The sequence below is a fragment of the Mytilus californianus genome, unplaced genomic scaffold, assembly GCF_021869535.1.
Source record: "Mytilus californianus isolate M0D057914Y unplaced genomic scaffold, xbMytCali1.0.p SCAF_7, whole genome shotgun sequence".
Taxonomy (NCBI): Eukaryota; Metazoa; Mollusca; class Bivalvia; order Mytilida; family Mytilidae; genus Mytilus; species Mytilus californianus.
The window spans coordinates 91,706,385-91,728,117 of record NW_026262723.1 but is presented as its reverse complement, the minus strand read 5'-3'; the positions used below and the strand labels follow the sequence as shown (position 1 = coordinate 91,728,117).

Sequence of the window (21,733 nt, the reverse complement as noted above, 5' to 3'; positions counted from 1 at the left end):
AGGTGTAATTATGTCTTATTTTTAAAATGTGTGGTACAGTATTTTTTGATTCACTGAAAGAATTGCTTGAAATTAATGTCTAGATGTTTTTGTTTAAGATTTTATTTCCCATTGATCAGATTGCCTTATGAAATATAATTATATCTTTGGATTTTTGTATTTTATATGAAAACACAAACACTGGACTTTATTAGTCCCCTACCAACGAAGTGGATGGGGACTTTAGGTTTGCACTCTGTTCGTCTGTTCGTCTGTCCATCCGTCAGTCCGGCAACTCAGTTTTCCACACTTTTTTTCTTCATTCTTGAAGATATTGATTTGATATTTGGTATATAGTTTTATCATGACAAGTTATAGATCAAGTTCGAATTTATTCCGGTCTGATGATTCAGTCCAGAGTTATGGTTCATAAACAACCTCCATAACTAATGTTAGAGTACTATGTTAAACCATATATCTGTACAAAGGGAGATAACTCATTTTTAAAAGACATTCTTTGGTTAATTGTTTGAGGAATTTTGTGGCAGGTTTATATGTTATTTTGTATAAAAATTTTCTGAATGCTACATGTATATATATATCTATATATATTTTTTTTTTTATTAAGTGAAATCCTTTAATTAGATAATAATCTATTTTTATTAAGGTATATATTTCTTTACATTACATTGTGTAAATAAAAGTTGTTGACATTTTATAGATAAGTTACAAATCTTTATTAGTTTGTGACAAATGAAAGAAAAAATATTTGGAACTATTAATTATATTTGTAATTTGAAAATAGATATACATTGTATTACATCATATCTAATTTTAGAGAACTATTAATCATATCTACTGTTAGAGTGTTATAGGTTTTCCTCACTTTTTTTCATCATGCTTGAAGATATTGATTTACAATTGGTATATAGTTTTCATCATGACAAGTTACAGATCAAGTCCAAATTTTTGTTTCGGTCTGATAATTTAGTGCAGAGTTATGGTCCTTGGACTTGAAAAAATTCACTCATATATTCAGTTTTCCACACTGTTTTTAGTCATGCTTGAAGATATTGACTTGATATTTCTTTTTGTTTACACCATGACAAGTTATAGAACAAGTTAGCATTTTGTTCCAGTATAATGAATTTTTACCTGGTAGGGGACTATGTATTAACATGCAATACTCTCAGAATGCTTGTTTTCAATAGAATATACCATCAAAACTATTTACCAGTTAAGAAACCTCTTTTCCTCTTTTGTCTACCCTTGCACGCAGAAGAAAACATTGTGCCAACAGATTATTTCCATGGTCCAATAAAATCTATTTCAATGTACTCATATACAAGTGTTAGGGTTTGGTTTTATTTTTTTTTTTGGGGGGGGGGGGGGGGTTACAATGATGTTGGTTGTATATTGATATTCCATCTTCGTTTAACAAATTTGAGTCAATATAATGGCTACCTTACAAGTGAAACAAACTTATACACTATATTTTCAGTGTCTGTCCATAAAAAGGCTTTAAATGGCTTTTTAGTCCACTGCCGACGAAGTCGAAGGGGACTTTAGGTTTGCACTCTGTCAGTCTGTCCGTCTGTCCATCCGTCAGTCCGGCAAATCAGCTTTCCACACTTTTTTTCTTCGTTCTTGAAGATATTGATTTGATATTTGGTATATAGTTTTATCATGACAAGTTATAGATCAAGTTCGAATTTTGTTCCGGTCTGATGATTTAGTCCAGAGTTATGGACCATAACTGTGGACCATATCTAATGTTAAGAGTACTATGTTAAACCATATTTCTGTATAAAGGGAGATAACTCATTTTTTAAAAGACATTCTTTGTTAAATTATCTGAAAAAATTTTTGGCAGGTTTGTTTGTTATTTAGTATAAACTAATTTTCTGAATGCTATATATATAGAAAAAATTATGAAGAGAAATCCTTTAATTAGATAATAATTTATTTTTATTAATGTATATATTTCAATACATTACATTGTGAAGATAAAAGTTGTTGACATTTTATAGATAAGTTACAAATCTATATTAGTGTGTGACAAATGAAAGAAAAAATTTTGGAACTATTAATTATATTTGATTATAATTTGAAAATAGATATACACTGTATTACATCATATCTAATTTTAGAAAACTATAAATCATATCTTATGTTTTTTTCACTCATATAATCAGTTTTCCACAATGTTTTTAGTCATGCTTGAAGATATTGACATGATATTTACTTTTTGTTTACACCATGACAAGTTATAGAACAAGTTAGCATTTTGTTCCAGTAAAATGAATTTTCATCCAGTAGGGGACTATGTATTGCCATGCAATACTCTCAGAATGCTTGTCTATTATAATATTGTTATGATATAACAAATCCTAAGGTACTATATTTTTTATTATTATTGTCTTAACTTTAGTACTGACATAAAAGGTAAACTTAAATATTAAAAATGTGCATGCAAATTTCAAATATGGCCAAATTACGCGCTCATTACATTAATTCGTTTTCCTTACAGAAATGAAATTGTTGTCAGTGCAGTTGTGCTTCTGTAGCTACCATCTTTTTGATTTTTAAGAGATTAAGTTGTGGCTTCAGTTGTAAACTAATTTGTAAAGAAGGTTGTCATAATGCAGGGACAGAAAAACAATCAACTACAGTCCCCATGAATAAAATTAAACAAAGCAAACAGCAATCATTAAATCAATATGAATAAGAATAAGGAAGTCTTAAGAGATTCAAAGGACTGCATTCTTAGTCAGATCATATCATACAACTGAAGATCATGCATTTTTTTTTATCTCTTGAAGTGCTACATATTTATGTACATATATTATACAAGAAGAAATTTCCTTATACTAAAAATATGGTTAAAAGTAGTAACAGTTGCATCAAATACTTACTTAGTTGACTTATTTTCAGGAAACTGGAACATCTTTTTTTAGTTCATCTATAATTAAACTGGGAGAAAGCGTAGTCTATATATATAGAATTATAGTTGATATCGTCAGCCATGTGTTAGTAAATTCCTTCAAGTTATTTTTACTATTCAAATTTCCCATTTATTTATAAAACAATAAATATGTCTAAACACCCACATTGTTCTATATATAGAAAGCAATTTGTCTATGTTAAGTACATTTGTAGTTGTAACATGACCTCATAACAGTTGACTAATGCATGGTCTTAATGAATCTTTTTATAAATCTACACCAAATCTTACGTATTGTGTATTTTTGAACTGAATGGATGAATGTATATTGCAGTTTAAAAAAAGAATGTACAAAAATAGAATCTTATCAAAGTTGGCAAAATTCTTTTAGAATTGAAATAGATACTGAAGTTGATATTTTGCAAAAACAGTCATATAAAAGGTTACAAAAGCCCAATTAATGGTTTACATTTTATCTACATTATTTTTATACCCAAAGATGGTATTCAAAGTGAAAAAAATTCAGAAAATTAAATCCATATTTTCCAAAGTGTAGAAAATATATTGATTGTGCTAGCTATGCAGCCATTTAAAATTTGCCTTTCCCATTAAATGCAGAAATTGATAGCTTCCATAACAACTGTATTTACGGTCAACTTTTGCCAGTCATTCTAACAGCCTCTTGTTTAATATGCAACAAAGGATATTCTGCAGTTTGAAGCAATCATTTTGGCTTTCTCCTTACTGTGCAATGGCCAAAGATTTCAGTTCAAAACCAGGACTTGATAGAGAACAATATAATTATAGGAAAAGATTTTGCATTTTCAGACCAAATATGGTTAAATTGAAGTTTCAAAAATTTATTGCATGTCTTCACATGTTAAAGAACTGTATTTAATGAAAAATTTTAGTCAAAAAATATAAAAGCAGTTGTGGAGACTTTTTATTTTATCGTAGACTGCTCACATGAGAAGTGAGGATTCATGAGCTTCAATTGAATTCTTTCATTGTTGACATGAGGGGATAGACCTCATCAGCTTATTTATAAATGTAAAACGAGGAATAAAGATGTTTTCCTGAAAAACCTATTCAGAAATATTTTTCTGAGTAATTTTTGTAAATAAGTGCAAAAGGGATTGTCATCACAAGATAATGGATTGGTTGGTCTAGATGACTTTATATCATCATGTAACTTTTAAGAATGAGTCAACTTAGTTAAACCAAATATAGTATAAACAGTTGTTTATGTATTAGATTTATTGACCATTCCTTTTTGAGGTAGCCACTACAATGCAATAAATTTGCAAATGAAATTAAAGATACTTTACTAAATTCTCCTTTGTAAACAGCATTTGAAGAGGATTGATGTTATTTAGTGTCAAATGGCATTTTTTAATGCATATTCAGGATGAGAACAAATTAACAATTAATACATTAGGGAGGTGAAGGGTTAGATGTTTGGACTGCCTCTGATAAATGAGGGAGGGTATGTTGCCATTGTTGGATAGGGCAGAAACAGGCCACATACAGACCTTTCGAAGAGTTATTGCAAGGGTTCTTTCTTGAATATACAGAGAGCACTGCACTATCGGGCATCGGCTTTTAGGTCCCCATTCCAACAGGATGTGGCAGCTTTTTTTATAATACCTGCACAGCCAAACAGATGCCCCAAATAGCAAGGGTTTAATTGTTTGACTGGAAAAGTCCAGGGATTAGGCCAAAAAATATAATACATGTATTTCTGCTAACTTGCTGAAAAAAAATTGGGAAGGTACTGGTAGGTAGGCAATATCATTTTATTTTACCAACATTGTTTAGCTGGTTACTACTAGGGAATCAGTCTGACTTTAACAGTGCTTGTTCCAAAATGGCTTAAAAAGTGTTAGGGTAGGCACTAAAAATAGGGTGGGTAGGGTTAGCGGAAACACATGTATTATTTTTTTTGGCCTAACCATATTTCTATAAACCAGTCAATCCAAGGGTCATTTGTAGAAGAGTTGTAAGTTTTGTATGAAAACCAGTGGATATAGATACTACAGTACATAAACTATTGGTCTAGTTTTTGTCTTGCCTTGATGGAGTCAAAAAGCGAGACATAGGTATGCTGTTTCCGGCGTCGGCGGCGGCGTCAACAATGTATTAGTTTGTGATTAGGTCTAGTTTATGGTCAACCACTAGTGGTAGGTCAGTGGTGATATTTGGTATGCAGTTGTATCAGCATTGGCACATCTCATTTCCATGGAGATTATTTGGCCCTGCCCCCTCCGTCATGGTCTATTGACTTTGACACTTTTGCTTAGTTTACATGTATTAGTTTGTGATTAGGTCAGTTTATGAGGAACCACTAGTGGTAGGTCAATGATATTTTGTATGCAGTTGTATAGGCATTGGCATATCTCATTTCCATGCTGATCATATGGCCCCGCCCCTTCAGTCATGGTCTATTGACTTTGAAACTTTCGCTTAGTTTACATGTATTATTTTGTGATTAGCTCAGTTCAAGGGGAACCATTAGTGGCAGACCAATGTTAATTGGTATGCAGTTGTATAAGCATTAGCACATCTCATTTCCATGGAGATTATTTGACCCCGCCCCCTCAGTCATGGTCTATTAACTTTGAAACTTTTGCTTTGTTTACATTTTTTAGTTTGTGATTAGATCAGTTTAAGATGAAGCGTTAATGTTAAGTCAGTGATATTTGGTATGCAAATTTATTGGCATTTGCAAGACTCGTTTCCATGGAGATTATATAGCCCCACCCCCTCATCATGGTTCATTGACTTTGAAACTTTTACATAGTTTACAAGTTAATGTTTGTGTTTAAAGGGAACGACTTATGATAAGTCAATGGTATTTGGTATGCAGTTGTAATACCATTGGCACGTCTCATTTCCATGGAGATCGTTTAGCCATGTACTTTCAGTCATGGTCTATTGACTTTGAATATTTGCATAACTTACACGTTAAAGTATTGCTATTTTAATTTCAACATTTGCATTAGGCCAAAAAAAAATAATACATGTGTTTCCGCTAACCCTACCTACCCTAATTTTTATACGACCGCAAAAATTTTTTGGGGATCGTATGATGTCGTCATCGTCTGCGTCATCATCCGAAGACACATTGGTTTCTGGACAATAACTTTAGTTTAAGTGAATGGATCTCCATGAAATTTTTTTTCAGCACATTAGCGGAAACACATGTATTATTTTTTTTTTGGCCTTATCAAAATTGCAAAAAGGTGAGACATATCTCTGTGTTAACAGTTTTTGAATATAAATATATAGACATATAAAGTCTGGACAATCTAGACTTTTATTCATTGTTGAGGAGTGAGGACTGTATGTTATACTCTAGATGTCTTTTTGTTATTTTTGTCGTTTAGTTGATGTCTCATTTACATACCGGTAAATCCTACATCTCATTATATTTATATAAAGGACTAGTTCTATTTTATCAGGCCAATTACAAACAAAATATTAGAAATATATACATGTATTTACTTATAAATATTAAACTGCTTGACATTGAAATTCCTATTTATTCAAGTAAATTGGTTTTTTTTACATTGTCATGAAGTTTTTGTTGACAAAACATAAGTACAATCCAATTCATACTGTTTACTGAAGATATAATAAAAGGTATCTCATTGAAACATAGACTGATAACTAAGCTCACAGAACTAAAAATAATTGATCTTTTATTCTTGACCTCTTTTTTTATGTCCTTGATTTTATATAACATATATGTATTGTGCAGTTTGTTTGGTTTTTAAGGTTATTATAACATGATTATTCCCTTTGAATGGGGTTACAGGTATAAAATGATCCCCTTAAGAAAAATGGCGTAAAAATATAAAGAATAGAGAATAATGGGCAAAAAGTATTAAGAATGAAGAAAAATGGCGTAAAAAATTAAAGAATACAGAAATGAAGGACCCCCTTCCAGACCCTTCCTTATTTCTCCAAAAATTTCAACAATTACAAAAATCCACAGGACTAAAAAAATTTCAAACTTGAATGGAATATTGAATGGAATATTATGAATGATTTTCATTAATTTCACTGTTATTGAATCCACATAATTCCTTAATTACTTTCTGAAAACATGGTTTATTATGTGGTTTCTGGATTATACAAAGAGAACCACTGAACCAAAGAGGTTAAATTTAATGGAATGTTATTGACTACAAATTACAGGTCAACTTCCATATTTTTACTTATTCCACTATTTTCAGAGATATGTTCTTTATTTTCTGAAAAATCATTTTTTTAGTTTCTGGATGATACAGAGAGCTTAACGATATGGATTGAAATTTTAATGATGGCTTGTAGTAACACTTCAGGAACACTCTGTCGTCTGCTTTATTGTCATTGTTGTCCCTCTGTAGTTGGCATTGTTGTCAGTGTCGTCCATATCACACTTTGTTAATCTGCAACTCCTTGACAACAGCTTTACAGAATTCAGCCAAACTTGCACTGATTCCTCCCCAGGACAATAGGTTGCGTACCTGCTATTTAAATTTGTAATTTGAGTAATTTTGGGGTTTACCCATACCAAAACATGGACACTTTTGCTTACATGTCCTTGAAAACAACTGAACAGAATATATATATACCACTATTCTTACACAGATTCTTTTACAGGAAATGACTCTTCTGCTATTTCAATTCAATCCGATATATTTTGGGAGTGTCTCATAATAAAACATGGACATCACCATTTCTGCTTTAATATATTAACTGGAGACCGTAGGCAACACATTTCTGCCTTTGAAGACTGAAATTTTTTACCACAAGATTTAGGTCAAGTTCAATTTTCCTACATTTTCTTTTATCATTCTAGAGACTTGGTCTTTTATTTTCTGAAAAATTATCTGTGGACTGTTTTAGACGTAGCTACACTAGTACTCAAATTTGCCGGCCATTACTTAAAATCACAGGCACTTGTCTGTAAAAAATTACCGATATACTTTAATATAACATGTTATATTAAAGTATGTTGGTAATTTTTTTCAGAGACAAGTGCCTGTGATTTTAAGTAATGGCCTATAAAATGCTGCATAACAATTTGAGGCCATCATTAAAAAGTTATTATTGCTTGAAGTCAGAAGGTTATTTGGAGACAGATCTAGGGTCATTCGGGGACTAAATTCAGCTAAATACCAAAAGTGTAAAGAGATCTATTATACAGGTCGTGAAAACTAATGAATCAAATGAGCTGATTTTTAATTGAATGTTATTGACCATTAAAAAACATGTCAAGATTTAATTTCAGTACTGGTACTTTCACCTTCAGTGTTCAAGTGTTTGTTTTTTTCCTGATTTTTTTTCTAGATTTGAGGCTTCCAGATGATCTAGAAGGGGTTGCTGTAATAAATGGATAGACATTATCATTGACTAGGTCATGTTGATAGTAAAGTTTTTGTTGTTGGTTTTTTTTATGCCCCACCTTAGGGGAGGGGGCATTAAGTTTTACCCTTGTACGTCCGTACGTCCCAAAATTGGTTTCCGTTCTCTAACTTTAGTTTGCCTCAACCAAATGTTATGAAACTTATACACAATGCTTATTACCACAAAAAAACAGATCAAGTTTGAATTTTGGTGGTGTCACTTTTACCGTTCTAGAGTTATGCCCCATTACAAATGGAAAAATTCCTGAAATATTTGTTTCTGTTCTCTAACTTTAGTTTACCTCAACCAAATGTTATGAAACTTATGCAAAATGCTTATTACCCCAAAACTCAGATCAAGTACAAATTTGGGTAGCGTCACTTTTACAGTTCTTGAGTTATATTTCTTTATAACTTTATATGCAAGCAGGGGCATCATTTGTGTCCCATGGACACATTCCCCATTTATTTTTTAATATTTCAGGTGAATATTTATTTTATTTAGTTCATGTGGATAATGCAACTACAGACACAACATGAGACCAAATTCTTCAAATCTGAATAAGTTAATGTCATTTTGTTTTATCTATTTATAAACTTCCTATTTCATGAAACCATGTCACTTTAAATTTTCTTAAATATAAGAACATTTGCTAGAAGTAATGTATATATTTGTCCCGGATTGAATTATTTATAAAACTGTAAGCCAATGCTTTGTAAAATCAACCGAGCCTATTCAGGAAATACAATTCTATAAAATCGTATTAGTCCTATAGGTAAATGTAGATATTACTAAGTAGGTCAGAACAGGTAAAACTATTTGACAAACAAGATTTTCAGAAAATCTTTGCTGGGACACTCACTGAACAGGGTGACCTGTAGTATGGTCTATTATTAGGTGTATATCGATTTATGAGTAACATTATTATTGACTTTTATCAGACACTTGTTCCATATTAATAAATTAAGTATTTAATTTGTAACATAATATTATAGTGCATTTACGAATTTGTATAAACAAAATCAACAGTAATTTGGAAATTTTTCTTTCTTAGATAATACAGTGGCTGTAAACTTTGGTTCAATCCAAATGTCTATTAAATGTGAAAAAGGGTATCATGAATTCCTTTATTTCTATGTTCTAGTGTACAAAGTCATGTGGACTCACAATTTTTGAATGTTTGATGTTATTTTTTACACACCACCAGATGGTGTGTGGCCTCATGAATAAGATTGAAATGTCTGTCTGCAATGCCAAGGTCACAAACTTGGTTCACCTATTTGCACCAACACATTCTGCAATAAATGATTAAGTCAATGTGGTGATAACATCACAAAATACAAAATGAGCTAATTTCTAAGCTTAATTTCTTATAAACCAAGATAGTGAAATGGGATAGATTGATTGATTGGTAAATTTTAAAGCCCAATCAGCACAAAAAGGCTATATCATGGTGAGATATGTAATAGAGTACAATGAAATATAATCAAGTGTCCACTTCACCTCAAGTCCTTTCTCATAATGATAAGTCTGTCATTGACATCTATATATTGAAATATTAGTGTCCGACTCTGAAGGTTTGAATGCCTTGATATTATTGTTGCCCACTACCAAAAAGTGTGGTTATAATAACTTTTATGTGTATCAGATAATAGATTAAAAACAGGAATCACCAAAAATACTGGACAGTACAACTGACCACACCAACCACCAATACAGACTTCTATACAAACAAAGAAAATCAATAACGAAAAACACACTATCCAGATAAATGGTACAGGGTTATTGGGGCACTTAAGATTGTTGATTCCATTATATTCTGTAAAAAAAAAACATAATATGTATGGCCATTAATTCCAGATAATATGTATGGCCATTAATTCAAGAACCAACATAATTTCTGGTTGTATTAACTAATTTCTCATTCTGTTAATTTTATTTCTGATTTCTATAAAGAGCTTTGGTTGGTCGGCAGAGCTAGATGCTAATTACATCCAGAATTGTAAATTTACTTCATATTTAAAGTTAAGGCATGACAAGGTATAATTATAGTTGGCATGTTATTTAATGCCATGGAGACATAAAAACAACCACTGTTTATTTTGTGTAGATAATGATGGGTGTGTTTATACCTTAACTGGCTATATGTGTAGATAATGATGTAACAACAGATAGTACTATTAAAGATATGACTGCAGAAAGTTCGCAAATCTTTAAAAACTCCTTGACCATTGTTCTTACAATGCATTTGGTTTTTGGCCTTGCAAAGATTAGAAATTGTCAAAGAAGGCCTACTACTAAAAATGCTTACAGAAGGCAAAAACATCCGACTTGAATAGGATAAACAAAATCCCCCTACTTAAAATCATCAGTTTAATTTGGGTTTTGAGCTCGCAAAGTACCTATTGTCTTACTGTCTGTCGTCAATTCATCCTCCTGCTGTACTGATCAAATTTTCAATATGTCTTCCGAAATCATTGGATCAATTGAAACCAAATTTTATAGGAATAATCGATGTGTAGTCATATATATCCCCACTTCATTTCAAACAAATATTAAAACATGGTTTCCAGAGGCTTATTACTGATTGGGAAAGAATTGTAAGGCTATTTGTTTTGTTCAAGGAGTGTTAGTGCTCTATTTGCATTTGCACATTTGAAAAATGTCTGTCACAAAACACAAGTCTGACAAACAAAAGATAAGGAATTATTTACCACAAACAACTGTTTTTTGTTTCCTTTGATACTCACCAAGTAAATTGTGACATTCCATTTTATAGAACTGCACCAATGAAAAATAGGTTTCAAAAACAACAAATAACTGCTACAAACTCCAGTTCTGACATGACTGATATCTTCACTACAGTAGTTGTTATGATGTAAGTGTGTCTCAATTGATCCCAGAAACATTTCCCTAGCGTCACTTTTATTGCCTTATTCTTTAACTAAAGAGATGGTACTAAATTTATGACACTTGTTTTGCCTTATTTTGAAAAAAACTTTGACAGGAAGTCCACTGAAGCATCATATTTTTCAAAAAAAGATTTAAGAAGTTTAAACAGATTAGAATATGTCCATGCAGGGGAAGGAGGGGGTCAAATCTATTTCCTTCTTCTCTACGGATATGTAAAGTTTATGATAGTTAAGTACATGTTTGGATAAAGATACAATTAAATTTGCACATTTATAACATTCTTAAAGGTGTTGATTAGTATGCTGTATAGTACATGGTGTAGTTAAAGTTTGCAATCTATGTAAGGACCTGAACAATATGTATTAATCTGTTTTGTCATGATTTGGATTTGGAAGAAGTTATTATTACAGAGCTCACAAAATTCTAATTTTTTTCAGGGTTTCACAACATATATATTTACAACAAACATGGAAATGAGAACAATGAGTTATGTTTGGAGGGCACTAGAGAAACAGTTACCAGAGGAAATCAAAGAAAAAGCAATGAGAATGAGATTTTGTAAAGACAAAATGGTAAATATGTTCAATTTCTTATTAAAGTCAAGCCTTTAACATGCTCAACATTTCTCTTTTTTGTCTGCAAATTGATTGCAGCTGCTCACACATGTGAGGTAAACTAGCTTTACTTGTGTTGAGGGAATCTCCCTATTACCCAATTGCAAACAAACATGGTCACCACTATCTCTTAGAACTTGGCTATAACATTAACAATTTAACAAAAATTCAGGGGGAAAAAAATAAAAATTTCTAGAAAGGTCCAATTGCCTTCAAATTTGAGAGATATAAATTATAATTTTAAAATGAAGCGTCGAGTAATGTATCTAGGTAAAGTAACATGCTTTCCTGTTACCTTGTGAGCTAGCATATAAAAAGTCTGGTTAGTACAAAGCAGCGTTTATTTATATTTGAATAACGGATGTTAAGAAACCAGTAATGAAATAATCATCATACTGGTGTCTGACATCTATATTGTGTTTCTATCCCAAATGAAACCAATTGAGAACATGATGCACAGATCATGGACTTTTACCACAACGTAAAAAAAATAGATATTGGACATTTTCCTGTCTAAGATATAACTTTTTATACGACCGCAAAAATTAAAAAATTTTTGGTCGTATATTGGTATGACGTTGGCGTCGTCGTCCGAAGACACATTGGTTTTCGCACTCTAACTTTAGTTTAAGTGAATGGATCTCCATGAAATTTTACCATAAGGTTCAATACCACGAAAGGAAGGTTGGGATTGATTTTGGGGGTTATGGTACCAACAGTTAAGGAATTAGGGGCCAAAAAGGGGCCAAAAATAAGCATTTTTGTAACTTCCAGACATTAACTTGTGTGTAAGTGTATGGATCTCTCTGACATTGTACCACAAGGTTCCATATCACAAAGGGAAGGCTATAATTGATTTTGGGGGTAATTGCCTCAAAATTTTAGGAATTAGGGGCCAAAAAAGGGGCAAAAAACAAGCATTTTTCTAGTTTCATGACAATAACTTGTGTGTAAGTGTTTGGATATTTCTGAAATTGTACTACAAGGTTCCATATCACAAAGGGAAAGCTGGAATTGAGTTTGGGGGTAATTGCCCAAAACGTTTAGGAATTGGGGGCCAAAAAGGGGCCAAAAAAAACACATTTTTCTAGTTTCCAGACAATAACTTGTGTTCAAGTGTATGGATCTCTCTGAAATTGTACTGCAAGGTACCATACCACAAAGGGAAGGCTGGGATTGAGTTTGGGGGTGATGAATCATAATGGGGTTCAAAAAATTTGGGGGGGGGGGGGGGGGTTCTTTTTTTCCTTTTTTTTTTTTCTTTTAAAATTTTCCATTTTAAGTTGGTTATTTCTGATTTATTTTTAAAAGCAAATAATAATGATATGGTAGGAGATACACACCAAACAGGATGTGTAAATTATTATATAATAAGTATTGTGCAATAGCAAGAAATTTTCAATTGCACAGTATTGCACAATAGCAAGAAATCTTCAATTGCACAGTATTGCGCAATAGCAAGAAATCTTCAATTGCACAGTATTGCGCAATAGCAAGAAATATCCAATAGCACAATATTGAGCAATAGCAAGAAATTGTCAATTGTACAGTATTGCGCAATAGCAAGAAATATTCAATTGCACAGTATTGTGCAAAAGAAGATACTTCATATAAATTGCTTATTTCTTGATCAATTTAAATGGGGTTTTATTCTTGAATTCTTGGGGTTCTTTAATATGCTGAATCTAACCGTGTATTAAGTTTTTGGATTTTGGGCCCCGTTTTTAAATTGGTCCACATTGAGGTCCAAAGGGTCCAAAATTTAACTTTGTTTGATTTCATCAAAAATTGAATTATTGGGGTTCTTTGATATGCCGAATCTAACCGTGTATTTAGATTCTTAATTTTTGGTTCCGTTTTCAAATTGGTCTACATTAAGGTCCAAAGGGTCCAAAATTAAACTTAGTTTGATTTTAACAAAAATTGAATTTTTAGGGTTCTTTGATATGCTGAATCTAAACATGTATTTAGATTTTTGATAATTATGGGCCCAGTTTTCAAGTTGGTCCAAATCGGGGTCCAAAATTAAACTTTGTTTGATTTCAACAAAAATTGAATATATGGGGTTCTTTGATATGCTGAATCTAACCATGTATTTAGATTTTTGGGCCCCGTTATCAACTTTGTCCACATTGAGATCAAAAGGTTCCAAAATTAAACTTTGTTTGATTTCATCAAAATTTGAATTCTTGGGGTTCTTTGATATGCTGAATCTAACCATGTATTTAGATTTTTGATATTGGACCATAATAGGTGAATGTCCAATTTAAAAATTTTTAAGTTCTTAGACCACATTCATTCTGTGTCAGAAACCTATGCTGTGTCAAATATTTAATCACAATCCAAATTCAGAGCTGTATCAAGCTTGAATGTTGTGTCCATACTTGCCCCAACTGTTCAGGGTTCGACCTCTGCGGTCGTATCAAGCTGCGCCCTGCGGAGCATTTTATTATCCTTTGACATGGGATTTTGGTATATAGCAACCAGTATAGCATGTGGGTGCAACATCACTAGACAATGTGTCAGTAAAAATCAAAATACATTCTGAAAGAATATTAGCTGGGCATTAAATCAATATTAACCTTACTTTGCAAGCGATGACCAATCCTAATATGGCATATTTTACCTCTGCTTATTTCACACAGGAAAAATTTAACATAATAATGCTTAATGTATGATATTTTTCTTATTGATTACAGTAGTTCATGGATACATTTTTTTATAGGATTTACGAACTAAACAATCAATTTTAATAAATAGTTCAGTGGATACAGATTTCTCAATAGAATTGACAAACAAAAGTCCATATACCCTGTATATTGTTCAGATAAATGAAAAATGTGTTATCATAATCCAAATATAAGATAGTGATTACATAACGTTTGTTTACATTATTGACAAAGCTATGTAGTTCTACATTGGCCTGGTCTGAACCACTAATCTGAAGATTTTTATCTGTGTCCTTGTTGGGTCACTAATGTCAAATATTCTAGTTCTCTTCCTAGTTTAGACACGCTGAAAAATTCTTTTGGTGTCAACACTGTATTTAATATACATTGTATAAATGAATAATGAGCTTAAATTGTGGTGGGGGGGGGTTGTCTAAATAAAAAAATAGTAAAAGATTTTCCCCAAATCTCCATTTCCATATTCAATAATATATCAAGCTCTCTTTAAACAGAAAAAGTTTAATTTGATTTTTGTCTTTATTTAACAGAATTTAGAAGCCATTTTATAAACAATCAATATCATGGTAGCCATATTATCAAGTGGAGGATATTGAAGAACCCCTCAAATTTTTTGCAAGTAACTGACTAACTGTACCATAGTGGAAGATTAAAACCCCCATACTATTTCCCCAGATAAGTGGAAGAAATGCTTAACATTTGCCGTAGTTTTTTCTGAAGTTATTTGTATAAACTGGTGATGAATGCTTAGCTACCTAGATCTCCTCCACTACTTAGTTAGATTGGCCAATGATTTGTATGCCCCACCTTTGATAGTAGGGGGCATTATGTTTTCCAGTCTGTTTCTGTTCATCTGTCCATCTTGTATCAGGTTTTAAGTATTTGTTTGAGGTGGTTAACCATGAAATATAAAACTTTGTACACTAATGTCTTTCTCATTATACTGGTAATGTAAACTTTTTAAAATATATTAAAATTAGGACTTTGACCCAACCTTTGGGGTTCATTGAACATAGAAATGTGAAATTGTATAAAAATACCTGTCTTGAGTTCACTTCAACATTTAGTTAACTTTTATCCCAAATATTCATTATAATGTTAACTTTTTAGAATCTCTTGAAAATAGGGCTTTGACCCAAACTTTGGGGTTCAGTGAACAGATCTGTACTGTTTGTCTTTTGTGTTTTGTTTGAATTGGTCATTTTGGGGCTTTTTTATGCAGTATAGGTTTTGCTTATTTTTGAAAGCCTTACAGTGACCTATAGTTGTTAAATCCTATGCCATTTGGTCTCATTGGTAATCATACCACATCTTCTTATTTTATAAGGAAATGTATATAAAGTACCTGTCTTGAGTTCATTAAAACATTTTAGTTACCTTTTATCCCAAAATTTTCTGGTGGGTTTTAATGCTGTTTTTGTTTTTATGGCCCAGCCTCAAAGTGGTCGTGGCCATATAGTTTTACCCTTATCTGTCATTCCGGCAATCCATCTTTCCCTCATTTTGCTTTCAACGAACAGTTATACAGACTTTCTTTCTAAACTCCTTCACATATTGAGTTGATTAAATTTTATTACAATGTTTTTAAAAGGTTTTAAATTTTATTACAATATTTTTAAAAGGTTAACATCAGCATTATTTTGAACAAGTTTAAAAATCAGGACCAATTAGTTTTGGGGGAGTTATATCCCTTAGAAATGTAAATAAAATTGAAAACAGCATTGTTAGTGCTTTTGTGCCATCATTTCACGTTGTAGTTCAATAGAATTTATGTCTGAGATATCTAGGATGAGATTGAAAATCAAGGCTGATTAATTATATTTTGGGTACTTGTGCTACTGAAAGTGTAAATAATATTAAAAAAAAATCAGAATTGTAAGTGCTTGCACACCTTCAGTTCTCATTTAAGAATTGAATGCTTCTTTTTGTAAATTCATTGGGGTTGAAAAGCGTTGACCAAAGTACATTTTGTATGAAGCGCGTAATGTACACACGGTCAATGCTTTTACACCCCTATGAAATTACTAAAAGAAGCATTCAATACTTATAATTACATTTTTTCGCTATGATCACGAAAACACGATTTCTATTAAGTTTTTCTTTTTTTTACCTGTGCACTTTATTGTGGAAACGGATGTCATCATGTATGTTTCAATTAATGCAATTCATTTTGAAATGAAGAATGACGCAAGATTGCTGTTAGCCAATCAAAATAACGTATAATAATGAAAAATACATCTAATGTAATTATTAGATTTTAATACAATTACATTGGAAACCTCTCCGGCAGGTTAGAACATCAGAGATGGAGAATATTTTTTGGGGTGTTAAAACCCTTTAAAATGTAAATAATATTAGTGATCAAAATCACAAGCCCTCTGGGACTTACATTTTTCATTCAGGTTTAATTCAATTAATGTCAAATGTTTACTTTAGCTGCTATATAGATGAATTGAGAAATAAGTGCAGATCAATTATTTTTATGAGAGTTGTGCCCTTGGAAATACTAGTGATATTGAAAATTCGAATATATGGGTGTTTTTATACGACCGCAAAAAAAATTTTGTGGTCGTATATTGGTATGACGTTGGCGTCATCGTCGTCGTCGTCCGAAGACACATTGGTTTTCGCACTCTAACCTTAGTTTAAGTGAATGGATCTCTATGAAATTTTACCACAAGGTTCAATACCACAAAAGGAAGGTTGGGATTGATTTTGGGGGTTATAGTACCAACAGTTAAGGAATTAGGGGCCAAAAATAAGCATTTTTGTAACTTCCAAACATAACTTGTGTGTTAGTGTATGGATCTCTCTGACATTGTACTACAAGGTTCCATATCACAAAAGGAATGCTGGGATTGATTTTGGGGGTAATTGCCTCAAAATTTTAGGAATTAGGGGCCAAAAAAGGGGCAAAAAACAAGCATTTTTCTAGTTTCATGACAATAACTTGTGTGTAAGTGTATGGATCTTTCTGAAATTGTACTACAAGGTTCCATATCACAAAGGGAAAGCTGGAATTGAGTTTGGGGGTATTTGCCGAAACGTTTAGGAATTGGGGGCCAAAAAGGGGCCAAAAATAAGCATTTTTCTAGTTTCCAGACAATAACTTGTGTTCAAGTGTATGGATCTCTCTGAAATTGTACTGCAAGGTACCATACCACAAAGGGAAGGCTGGGATTGATGATGGGGGTAATTGCCTCAATATTTTAGGAATAAGGGGCAAAAAACAAGCATTTTTCTAGTTTCAGGACAATAACTTGTGTGTAAGTGTATGGATCTTTCTGAAATTGTACTACAAGGTTCCATATCACAAAGGGAAAGCTGGAATTGAGTTTGGGGGTATTTGCCGAAACGTTTAGGAATTGGGGGCCAAAAAGGGGCCAAAAATAAGCATTTTTCTAGTTTCCAGACAATAACTTGTGTTCAAGTGTATGGATCTCTCTGAAATTGTACTGCAAGGTACCATACCACAAAGGGAAGGCTGGGATTGATGATGGGGGTAATTGCCTCAATATTTTAGGAATAAGGGGCAAAAAACAAGCATTTTTCTAGTTTCAGGACAATAACTTGTGTGTAAGTGTATGGATCTTTCTGAAATTGTACTACAAGGTTCCATATCACAAAGGGAAAGCTGGGTTTGAGTTTGGGGGTAATTGCCCTAAACGTTTAGGAATTTGGGGCCAAAAAGGGGCCAAAAAACACATTTTTCTAGTTTCCAGACAATAACTTGTGTTCAAGTGTATGGATCTCTCTGAAATTGTACTGCAAGGTACCATACCACAAAGGGAAGGCTGGGATTGAGTTTGGGGGTGATGAATCATGAGGGGGTTCAAAAAATTTGGGGGAGGGGGATTTTTTTTTTTTTTCATTTTTTTTTTTCTTTTAAAATTTTCCATTTTAAGTTGGTTATTTCTGATTTATATTTAAAAGCAAATAATAATGATATGGTAGGAGATTCACACCAAACAGGATGTGTAAATTATTATATAATAAGTATTGTGCAATAGCAAGGAATTTTCAATTGCACAGTATTGCACAATAGCAAGAAATCTTCAATTGCACAGTATTGCGCAATAGCAAGAAATCTTCAATTGCACAGTATTGCGCAATAGCAAGAAATATCCAATAGCACAATATTGCGCAATAGCAAGAAATTGTCAATTGTACAGTATTGCGCAATAGCAAGAAATATTCAATTGCACAGTATTGTGCAAAAGAAGATACATGGTATAAATTGCTTATTTCTTGACCAATTTCAATGGGGTTTTATTCTTGAATTCTTGTGGTTCTTTAATATGCTGATTAGAACCGTGTATTAAGTTTATGGATGTTGGGCCCCGTTTTTAAATTGGTCCACATTGAGGTCCAAAGGGTCCAAAATTAAACTTTGTTTGATTTCATCAAAAATTGAATTATTGGGGTTCTTTGATATGCCGAATCTAACCGTGTATTTAGATTCTTAATTTTTGGTTCCGTTTTCAAATTGGTCTACATTAAGGTCCAAAGGGTCCAAAATTAAACTTAGTTTGATTTTAACAAAAATTGAATTCTTAGGGTTCTTTGATATGCTGAATCTAAACATGTATTTAGATTTTTGATTATGGGCCCAGTTTTCAAGTTGGTCCAAATCGGGGTCCAAAATTAAACTTTGTTTGATTTCAACAAAAATTGAATATATGGAGTTCTTTGATATGCTGAATCTAACCATGTAATTAGATTTTTGTTTTTTGGGCCCCGTTATCAACTTTGTCCACATTGAGGTCAAAAGGGTCCAAAATTAAACTTTGTTTGATTTCATCAAAAATTGAATTCTTGGGGTTCTTTGATATGCTGAATCTAACCATGTATTTAGATTTTGGATATTGGACCATAATAGGTGAATGTCCAATTTAAAATTTTTAAGTTCTTAGACCACATTCATTCTGTGTCAGAAACCTATGCTGTGTCAAATATTTAATCACAATCCAAATGCAAAGCTCTATCAAGCTTGAATGTTGTGTCCATACTTGCCCCAACTGTTAAGGGTTCGACCTCTGCGGTCGTATCAAGCTGCGCCCTGCGGAGCATTTTATTTGTATAATATTTTGATAAAGTCCCTGAATGCTTTTTGCAATCTAATTCATGGTACATGTAGCTCTTACAGTTTCTAAGCTGTAGGACCAAAACTGGGTATAATTTTTAGAGTGCCTCCAATTTTTTTATTTTTTTTTCATATATCCCGCATAAGATATAAGAGGAGCATTATGTTTTGGGTCCTGGCTCCACCTGTGCATAAATCCCTGTGTGTCTGTCCCTGAACATGGAAATGTGATAGGTTCAAGTTTTGGTGTAAAGAAGGTTTAATATTAAAGTTAAAGTTGTCTGTGTTCATTATTAAGTGAACTGTTAAGGGTTTTGAGCAAAATTTTATGGTTCACTGAATATGGAAATATTGTACTATGTACACATATTCTTAGTTTTAATCTGATGATTTGTTTGAATTCTTTATGTAAATTTTTAGGTTTATCAATGTTATCAAAAGGTATATGTGTTTTTTCATAGCCAAATGAAAGGTAATTTCATTTTCTAAATCTTTACATCCATATTTTTTTACAAAATGTACTGTTCTAATTTAATGTCCAGTTTGAGTTGATTAAAAAAATGTGAGAAATGAGTTTTTGAAAACGTGTGAAAAAGACCCTGATCTTGAAAAATGTAACAGAGCCCTGATACTGCTAAAAGCTGCCCCTTAAAAAGAGACTTAATGTCCTGGTAAGAATAATTAATAAAGAACATGAGCAGATAGGGATCCAGGATTTTGAAAAAAGGGGGCGGGGCTTCAAGTACATGTAAAAAGTCTATCCATTAACCAAATATGTGGCCCCCCCTCTTCGTCCACCTATGATGAAGAGGAAAAGATATTTATATAGAATATATTTTTCCTTAAATAATTTTGTACTACTTTATTTTTGTAGTCGAGTGTGTTTGATTTACCATCAGAGTTTGAAAGCGAGGTAGCAACAAAATGGACTGATACAAATTTTGACACTTTACAAAAAGCTACAGCACTACCAGAACTTTTAGAATCAGAATCTAGTAACAAAGGAGGTTATGGTAATGGATGGGGCAGTGGTGGAAGAGGAAGAGGTAGAGGACAAAGAGGGGGTGGAGGTTTTAGCAGAGGTTCAAGAGGAGGTGGAAGAGGAATGTCAAATGGATTCTCAGGACAGAAAAGGAAATTTGACTCTTCAAATGGAGAGCCTCAGAATAAAAAAATTAGATTTGATTGATGATAGCCATTTTAGTAGAACATGTAATTGTTAAATGAATTATCAGACAACATAGAATTATTATAATTTTGAAAAGGAGGTCAAAATGAATAGTGTGAAAATATATTGGAAACAAATGTCTGGAATTAGCATAAATATTCTTCAATTTTTGGTAATTTTTTTTCAGAATAATAAAGAGATTAAGAAGTTTTATTCACACTTTTGAATAATGAATATTGGACTAAACATAAAATTTGTTTTTGATAGAAAAGGTTTTAAAGTGCAATTGTTTATTTTGAAGTCAGATAATAGTTTGTTGTAACCTAATTTTTATCAATTTGTTGATATTATATTTATTTACAATATCTAATAAACACATTTCCATTTATCTTGTTTTTATCTGTTTTTTCGTTATACCTATTAGTAACTATTAGTATATGCAACTGATCTACAGGTAACCACCAGACAGGTGATTTGTTTTGTTTGTTTCTGGGAATTTGGACACCTGTATAGAAACAGTATTATACCTTACAACAATGCACTATGACTAACCTAATATATTCAATACCTACAATGCATAAAGAAGTAGTATTAAGTCATAGTGGAATGTCATCAAAATCCAATTTCTTCCAAGTTTGATGAAAATATTATCCCATTTCCTCATCTATTCTGTCAGTCTTTAACAGTGGTTTACCTAGTCAAGAAGGCCTACTTCAATAATTATATTCATACAATTATATTCTTATAAATTAAATTCCCTTTTGGGGTGAATGATAAGATATATGGCCTGGAACTTTATAATACTGAGTTGTACTGTGTAAGCAATGAGAAACATTGGTGAAGATTATGCCCCTTAGTTACAGATGTTGCTGTGATAGATAAGGTCCAACATCATCAGTCTGTATGATAAGGAAGCCAGCATGCAGTCATTGGCACATGATACGCAAGTTA

General features: G+C 32.2%; 1 protein-coding gene across 2 annotated transcripts in view; it reads left to right on the top strand.

Annotated features, from left to right (window-relative positions):
- LOC127708664 (nucleolar RNA helicase 2-like) overlaps positions 1 to 21,170 on the top strand; it is a 51,417-nt gene extending 30,247 nt beyond the window's left edge. For both annotated transcript variants that reach the window (XM_052213745.1, XM_052213746.1), the window contains exons 13-14: positions 11,668 to 11,802; positions 20,489 to 21,170. In XM_052213745.1, the coding sequence (XP_052069705.1) occupies positions 11,668 to 11,802; positions 20,489 to 20,803 (450 nt within the window). In that variant the 3' untranslated portion in view covers positions 20,804 to 21,170. The remainder of the gene's footprint in view (positions 1 to 11,667; positions 11,803 to 20,488) is intronic.
- Positions 21,171 to 21,733: the final 563 nt, after the last annotated feature.